The 9,201-nt window shown below is 31.1% G+C and overlaps 2 protein-coding genes across 2 annotated transcripts; one reads left to right on the plus strand and one right to left on the minus strand.

Moving 5' to 3' along the window:
• The first annotated feature begins 898 nt into the window (after positions 1-898).
• On the plus strand, positions 899-2,760 carry LOC140054792 (thialysine N-epsilon-acetyltransferase-like). Its single transcript, XM_072099884.1, has 4 exons — positions 899-1,001; positions 1,891-2,154; positions 2,463-2,503; positions 2,590-2,760. Exons 1-4 carry the CDS (start codon positions 899-901, stop codon positions 2,758-2,760), a joined length of 579 nt encoding a protein of 192 aa, XP_071955985.1.
• Positions 2,761-4,824: 2,064 nt separating this feature from the next.
• On the minus strand, positions 4,825-8,759 carry LOC140054793 (G-protein coupled receptor GRL101-like). The gene is made up of 5 exons (XM_072099885.1): positions 8,674-8,759; positions 8,453-8,524; positions 7,005-7,079; positions 6,399-6,470; positions 4,825-5,849 (listed from the first exon to the last, which is right to left on the minus strand). Exons 1-5 carry the CDS (start codon positions 8,757-8,759, stop codon positions 4,826-4,828), a joined length of 1,329 nt encoding a protein of 442 aa, XP_071955986.1. The 3' UTR covers position 4,825.
• Between the last annotated feature and the right edge of the window lie 442 nt (positions 8,760-9,201).

The following is a 9,201-nucleotide window of genomic DNA, read 5'->3' on the forward strand; positions in this document are numbered from 1 at the left end:
ATTAAAAATATATAGATACAAATTTGTTTTTGGTATTTAGATTTTTTTGTTTATGGTTGTTTTCATGGTTTTTTTTTTCAGTTTTTGTCGGTAATTAGACTGACCCAAAAATACAGTTCAATAATTATATGATTTGTGGGCCGGAGATTCAAATTCAATACATAAGTTCGGCACAATTGCTGTACTTTTGCACATAACTTGAAACCGCTGCTGCAAATAAAGATTACCACCGCGCAATGCCGAGAGGGTGAATGTTTTTAATTGGGTTGAGATTGAGGTGCGAACAGTACCGCCCAATATTATTATGTTGCAAAAAGAAGACAAATGTTAAGTATTACGTGAGTTGACGACTACCATATGCGGTTGTGGTATCATATGTTCTTCCATACCGCATAGTCAAAATGAGCGAAATAAATATTTCATCAGCGGCACACTAATGATGAATTTGGTGTATGGACTGAACGTCATCGTTATGCACCATTATTTGGACAAGACTGCTAATTAGTAAAAATGTTATGTAAGTATTTCTCTATCGCCTCTTGATGTTTACCTATGTCTGGCTGGTTAAGGCAGCTATGGCCAAATTTGTATTATTTTTCTTTTATATTAGATTAAAGATCCATCAAAATAAACCCATTTATTCACCTAGTTAATAAATATTTTGCATTATTCTGTAAAATCAGGAGTTCGTTAGTTAGCTGGAAAGCGGAATAAAAAGTGTTCCAGTTTATCTTCCTGTAAGAGCATAGAGCCATGCTGTACAGTATAAAGTAAGGTATTAAAGAGTTTATGGAAATAGCATAATGAAATTCAATGTCTAATGCTGTCATGCATTGCTAACATTTACAAAGATTCTGATATCTTATATATAAAAAAGAAGTAGTACAGTAGCAGGAAAATGGAAGATGGCAACTTCCGTATACGAGATGCAAGACCGGAGGATTGCGCTGCGATAATGAAGATGATTGTGGAATTAGCAGTGTTTGAAAATTCAGAAGATTAAGTAGAAAACACTACTGAAGGTATACTGCACATTACATTAAAAATGAAATTAAGGAGTAGTGTAGTATAGGTATATTAAATAGGGTACACTATTGTAACATTACTAAAATAAAGCACAAATTACCCATACATGTCCAGTACGGATTAATGAGGCTTTCATCCCAGGACCATTTTGGCCCTGGGCATTTTGACCATATTTAGGAAATCTCAAGCCAGTAGCAACCCTAAACGATTTAACAACCAATAGATTTTAATATAATTTTTTTCATGAAGAAAACAATAACAAACAATAGGCTATTCTACTGAGATTTACAGTACTTTATTCACTTTACATGCACAGTGATTTTACCGCTGGAACTAACCCATGGACGATAATTTGATCACTGGATGAACTGCCATTTTATGACTGCTGGGTCTTACGCACGGACTGGTTAACCAACTTATAGTATGACCCTGCTGTAATGTAAACACTATGAAGATCCAATTTAATATCAACGGCGCAGATCCGTTTTTAATAGTGGGTGGAGGACGTATAAAAATGAAATACTTAGTGAGCAAAGCGAGCACTATTAGGCTGGGGACCGCCAAAGGCCCCCAGAAGCTGGCTCTTTGAATAATTTTTAGATCGTTTTAATCGATTTTGTGATCACCTAAAAATCCCGCCCGGAAGAATATTATTTTGGGTACACACTTTTTAGGCACTGGTCCTGATGCGCCACTGGTTATATTCACTCAAAATCTATTCTTAATAGATACTGAATTTTCTGAAATTTCATACGATACGTCATGCATGTCAAAGAAGTCTTACTGTCTATTTCGTTTCAACAATTTAATCTGCGCCGGTGTTTAATACTATAAGGTTTGTGCAAAAAAGTGTACATAATTAAAACTCGCACTTGCACACTTGTCTTCTGAAATGTAGCTTTCCTGTGAGATGTTTATTGAACTTGTTAAAACTCTTGTTTTTTTTAGGTCTACAGAAGGATATACTTGAACCAGGAAGCATTGTGTCTTGCATAGTAGCGGAATATAAAAGACCAGAAGTAGAGACATTTGAAGTAATTGGTTACAGTGTTTTCTTCTATACATACAGTACTTGGAAGGGAAAGGTGGTTTATATGGAAGATCTATATATCATGAAAGAGTTCAGAGGTAAATGACCTACTAACTGACCTATGACCTACTTCTAACTGACCTTTAATGTACCTGAATGCATCCAAAGATTTTGATTGGTTTCAATCGGTTAAAATTAAGCTGATGTATTTCTAACTATGTTATTATTATTTTTCACTGCTGAAACTGAACATTCTTAAAAGTTGAAATCCAACCCAAACCAAAAAAAATGGTTTTGATATTTAAAAAATTCTTTCTGTTAATATAAACCAAATTTCAATAAAAAGTCAATTAGCATGTCACAAAAAAAGAAAATATAAATGTTATTCTTTACTTACATTTTATAGGAATAGGTTACGGACGAATTTTTATGAGAAGGGTTGCTGAGGTAATTATGTCAAAAAATAACTAAAAAACGTGAATAAATGAATATATTTAATATAAATAATTTCTAACTCATTATAATTTTTTCAGATTGGTTTAGAGAAAGGTTGCCAGAGAATGCAGTGGGCAGTGCTGGGTTGGAATAAACCAGCAATTAATATGTATAAAACAATCAACTCAATAGATTTAACAGCAACTGAGGACTGGCATATGTACACAATGTTTAAGCCTCAATTGTTAACATTTGTGACTAATTCTTAATTTTTCTATTTAAACACAATTTTCATTTTAGAAATGTTAGTATAATAATGTAATATTGTAATGCCTTTTCAACATGTTCTGCTTGCTGCTTTCCATGTGGCTACGTATGATTCGTTTACACCAGACATGTGGCTACGCGCATATCACGTTTTCGTCATGATTAATTTGCCGTATCAGACTGGAGCATGTGTGAAAGACCATTCATTAGTCTGGTCAAACTACGGTTTGACCTAGACAAAATTAGAACAGAATTTATTTTTGTTGTGCTTCCTAACAGTAAGACCCATCTGAACAACATATGAAAAATGGAGAAAAAGGGAAGATGAAGAAAAATTGCTAATTTGCATATAACTAAAATGGCCGTTTTCTCTCAATTTTACACAAATATCAGTATTAAAGCATCCGATTTTGGCAAACATATATTTTGCAAGAAAATCATGGAGATGTTTAAAAAATAAATTGTTACACTTTTAAAAATCCAAGATGGTTTAAAATATACTTCAAATATGGCTGCGATTTTTCTTATCCTGTATAAAACACCAAATCAAGTCTTTCACAATTGTCTGTCATAGGTCGTAGTCACGTATAGATTTTGCTTTTAGAAGCAGTCCTCATGAAACATTCATTTTCAGTATTAATATTGTAAAGTTTTCAAAGTAAAAGTTGGTCCTATTATCACCAATGGGAGTTTACGAATTAGCTGTCGCATTTATAAATTCCAAAACAAAAATGAAATACTTAGATTCAACAAATATTATTTAATTTTACTTTATTGATAAAATCAGATTTCTTTCTTCTTCTAACAATGTTAGACAACTTTAATCATGTTTAATGAAGATTGAATTATCATGTATTTAGAAGATAGGCCTACTGAAAGTTTTTCAGACAAAAAATATTTATAAAAAACAAATTACCATAGATGTAAATAGATAAAACTCGCGTTATTCACCAAACTAGTTACCAATTAACAATAATTAACTATTAATAAATAAATTAGTTTGAATCTATGAAACATCCACATATCAATAATGAAATTACTAACTTATTAGGAATAGATGAATTTCTTTAAAGCTCAGGTACAGGCATGAATTTTAAATATAATATCTGGTTAATTGTACATAAATCAAATATTTGTAACAGAAATCAAGACGAAAAACCATGAATTTCTTCTAATATGGTCAAATACAAAATTTGGCAAAATTCTGCCAAAAAAAAAAACAGGAAGACTTTTTTTCAGTAGTTAGGTAGTTAACATAATGTATTAACATGTCTGGTGACTCCCTAGAAGGTGAAAAAAGATGGTGGATATACGGTGGATAATTTTTGCTATAGCATGAAAATAAAATTCTGAAGTTGAATAAAAATACCAGAAATGTAAAATTCAAGTTATATTACCTATATTTATTCATGTGATAACATTTTTTACCACATCGTTTATTTTTCATTGCTTTTTAAAATGCCTCTCTATTTTAAAAATTTGTGTACAAAGGAATAGAGATTTTACTGTGTAATTTGAACTATCCCCCCAATGATAAGAAAGTGCTTATTTTCAACAAGCTTGTGTAACACAAATAAAATCCCCAAAATTATGAAACATAAGGGAAACTATAGATCGATAATTATTGGAATGTATGATCAATAGAAATTTTTTGCCCACACCTGGCCTTTAAAATCGTGACAAAACTTAAAATAAATTAAATGAATTATATATACTAAAATCTTGACAATTATAAAACAACATTACCAAAATACATTGATGAATAATTTAAATGTGCATATAAATATACTGAAATCTTGAAAATTAAAATTATCAAACTACATTGATGAATTCATTAAATATTCTACAATCTTGACATAAATAAATTCTTAAATCATTTTAGCACAAACAAAAATATGAATTGTACAAGAATTAAGATAATTGTATAATAATAAAAATGCTTTTAAATGATATTAGTAAAAAGTTAACAAGTTTAAATTAGATAAAAATATGATTAAAACAAAATCAAAACAGAGAGTTATCAATTGCAACTCCCTGATTAGTGATTGAATTCAATAAATAGCCAAATCACAATGTATTAAGTGGAATCTGTAGAGGTGCCGGTTGACGCACTTTGCCCTTAAACATATAAGCAATTGTGTAAAGATACGGATTGACTGAGGAGTTGATGGGTATGATGAATGTCGCTGCCCAAACATATATTTCATCAGGAATCGTCATCCAACCCGTCTCGGAACCAATTGCCATTACTATAATCGGGGCCCAGCAACAGAAATCAGTGAAAACTATCAGGCCTAGTTTTCTCGCCATTTTTAACTGTTCTTTTCTCTGCTGTCTTCTGTTGACAGTGGCCCCCGATCTCTTCACTGACAAGAAAATTGTCAGATAACTAAGTACAATTACAAAAAAGCCGACGCCATTAAAGGCAACAAAAATGGCAACAGCATACTCCCAACCTGGCCACCGACTTCTGGTTAAAGGTAGTGCAAGGCACACACTTTCCTTTCCATAATAATTGTCACCAAAATACGATAAGTTTAATTCCTTGGCTGTCACTGGAAGAAAACTCAGCACAATCCAGAATAGCCATCCGAAGCTGATAATGATTCGACATTTTGTACGATTGAGGCGTTTCGTACTAAATGGATTAACAATGTTAATAGCTCGATCCACACTCAGCAGCATCAGTGTAAACACTGAACATTGCCCAGAGAGTGTAGAAATAGCCCCTGCAAAACTGCAAAGAACACTATTTCTCCAAACTCTGGAAACCTTTCCGTATCTTCCTCTGTAATGTATATCCACACTCGCAATGATGATCAGATAGACTGCCATCAGCAGGTCAGACACGGCGAGGTTGGTGATAAGTGTAGTTTGGACTTTGTTAACATTGTTAATATCATTATCTTTTTTAAACTTTCGTGAAACGATAACAACAACATTCCCAATGACCGAAGATAACCCGATAATCATCATCAGCACACGGAGAAGTTCATTTTTTAGCAAGTCTTCACACGATGCAAATGCATCTGAAGGTTCGCAGACATCGATGGCGCCCACAAGGCAACAGAGACTAGAGTATTCCGAGTACCTAAAAGAATCAAATATAGCAACATAATAAGTGATAAGTTATTATTTTTTTGTATCTTAAAAGAAAATGTTATTATATTTTGAGAAATTTTTAAAAATACTCAAGAACCAACATTCTTAAGTTTTGAAATTTGTCCACATTTTTAAGTCACCCACCTGCATTCTTGAAATACCCACATGCAACTAATTCAAGTTTACGTGTCTCCCTTTTATTTTCCAGTCCCGAACTGCGACTGGATTAACAGAATGCTCCTGTGACTTAAGCACAAATTTAGTGGCGCATTTGTGAATTTCAAAAACATGCAAAATTAAATTTTGAAAAACAAGAGAGATCTTTATCGTCGTAAGTTTCCACTATCATCATGTTGATTGTAAACTAGTCCGTGTGGTGGCAGTCTTTCACAGATGGTTTTGGGGATTAGTAAAATACTTTTATTTCTATTTTTATTTTTTTTTAAACTAGATTTTTTAATTTATTTTTTTCAACAATTAATTTATTTTTACCAGGGAGTTACTTGGATTGCCCAAATTGTGAAAAATCATTACTTACAATTCGTTTAAGCTTATCAATTGTTGAAAGGTCCTATCCCTGTAAACCTGTATCTTGTTGCCTTTTAATTTTCTAAAAAAACAATAAATTCAAACTCAATAAGTTTGTTTTAACACTTCTTAATTCCTTCATTACTTAATATATATGCTGTACATATTAACATTTCTTATTTTAATACTGTACAGAAGGAATAATAAGTTTAGATTTGTGTGTGTGTGTGTGTGAACAACACAAATAGGTTAATGCTAAACTATCAAACTTTATGTGAAAACCATATGGACACAATGATATCATATTACTAGCATATTCAGCACATCACACATTTTGTCCTTGTGTAGATTAGTGTTTAGTTACACATTGCACTGATTATATAAGCATGTGTTCGCAGTTGCGAATCCATGATATCCGAACTGTGGAACACTATTGAATTAGTGGTAAATCACACGCACTAATATTGTTAAGAATAATTCAATTGAGGCAGTCAAAGGGGAATGTTCCCCCTGATCCTGATACAAACCAAATCAATTCAGGTCATCGTAATTATGTGTTGTGTACATTCAGGAAGGCAACCACATGCAAATTATATCTTACATAATGTTAACTTACAAAATTAAAAGTGATGAAGCAAAAGAAGAGAATGCCTCAGGATCTATGGTAGTTATAGCGTTGTTATCTAAGTTCCTGTTTAAAGATAAATTAATAGACATTTAATAAATATTTGTTTATTGAAAAATATGTTTTATTTAAAAATGTTATGTCCCCTATCAAATCAGACTTTGAATAGGCCGTTTTGTTATTTTAATAAAGTTATTCACTTCCATAGAATAAAAAAATTAAAACAAATAATGTTTTCATTTATAAAAAGACAAAGTAAATGGTTAAATTCAACAATTTATATTTTGCTTAATATATATATATTTTTTTGGTCAAAGTGAATTTGAATATTTATGTGACAATTAAAAACATTGTTTTTTTTAAATATTTGGACAATGTATCTTTAAGACTATATTACGATTTAAAATGTTATACTGAGAGTAACAAGCATTCCTGCTTGAAACTACGGTAGTTATTATACAGTAGAGGTAATGATGAAAGAAAAGTCTATCTGGAGCTGACTACACCACAGACTCATTCATTCATTCATTCATTCTTTATTTAGCCTTTAAAATCGAAATACATTTAAAACAAGGTAACAAAAACAAGACAGGGTGGAAATCTAAGGAGGCAAGGATAAGCAAAAGCAATTTAAATCGCTGTAGCTCGCAGGCTTGCTTATCCATCCTTAGACTAAAAATAAAATAATTTATAGTAATTAAAATCATATAATAATATATAATTTGTTTGATTCAGTCTTATGGTAAGATTTCATTCTTTTTAAAGTCACGGAAATATCTTTAAATCAATTAATCAATTATAATTAATGTTGTTCATTCGAATTCCATTGACTGACACAGGTGTTTACTCAATGTTTGTTAGGGCAGTCCATGAAATTCAGTATTAACTGGAATAATTATATATAATAACCATAATTTAGGAAGTATTGAAAAAAATCTCGAAATGATTTCAAACATTGGTACCAGTGTTACAGCAATGTTAGGGCAGTCCATGACATCCAGTATCAACTGGAATAATTAGAATAGTTCTAAAACCTTAAATGATAAATAATACAAATTATGGTCTTGCTAGTTTGAGCAGTAAATTAAGTTAGTTGCAAATCATCTATTGATTTAATATAAACACTGCATTTACTCCTTTTATTTTTGTTTGTTTTCAGTTTATAAGTTCCATTTACAGCTTTGTTGGCAACAAAAACCACTCCGCTACTAAGTCTCAAGCTTTACTTGCCCACCCTGTAAATGTTTTGCTTTATCCTAGAGAATAGTAACCCTTTTATAGTACAAAAGTGTTATTTCAGGCAAGTCGACCAGTGGCTCCAGGTTCATCATCATAAAATAGGCATAATTTTACAAACATTTAATTGAAAGATTACACTATAAAATACATATTGTACAATGTAGTGATTTGGGATAAATTTGTTAAGATATTATACTCACAGTTCTGTCAATGCTGTCAAACCATTAAATGCATTTGCTGGCAATTTATTTATTTGGTTATTTTCCAACCTCCTAAAATAAAGAATACACAGTCAAAAGAAATTAAAATATATTTTGTACGATTTTCTTTTCCTATGACTTGTTTTAGATATGGTCCATAATACAGTTGAAATCTCCTGTGGACACCACTTGTAAATGGACACCTCATAACGGATACTCACATAAAAGTCTGTGTGTCCTTTTTATTCAATATAGTGCATTGGTAAGTACCATTAGGGAAGAGTGGAATTACTTTCCCTGTTACCATCTTAAATCATCTCAAACATTTCCATAAGAGGACAGGAAAAACATTTTATTTGTATAGATAACTTCTAAAAACTGTTTATTTTCTAAAAATAATTTTAAATACTGAAATCTATGTTACTTTACTTTAAAATAGCCTTTATGTTGGAGAATTAGACGCTATACATTATTTGTTATAGTACAAGATTAAATTCATTCATTCATTCATTTTATTTGGTCCAATATAAAAATACATCAGAAATTCCTCAACAATCAATATAAAAAATCACTGATAAAATATCAATTCTAATTCTCCGACTGGGCAATTATCACAAAATTTAATGCAATATTGTGTTTTGTCTGATTGTGAAATCTACTTTTGACTTACTGTATAACAAAATTTAAACATGAACTCATTTTTTATGTAGTAATTCAATCATAATTATAAAGTACATATCAATAAAAAT

The sequence above is a fragment of the Antedon mediterranea genome, chromosome 7, assembly GCF_964355755.1.
Source record: "Antedon mediterranea chromosome 7, ecAntMedi1.1, whole genome shotgun sequence".
NCBI lineage: Eukaryota > Metazoa > Echinodermata > Crinoidea > Comatulida > Antedonidae > Antedon > Antedon mediterranea.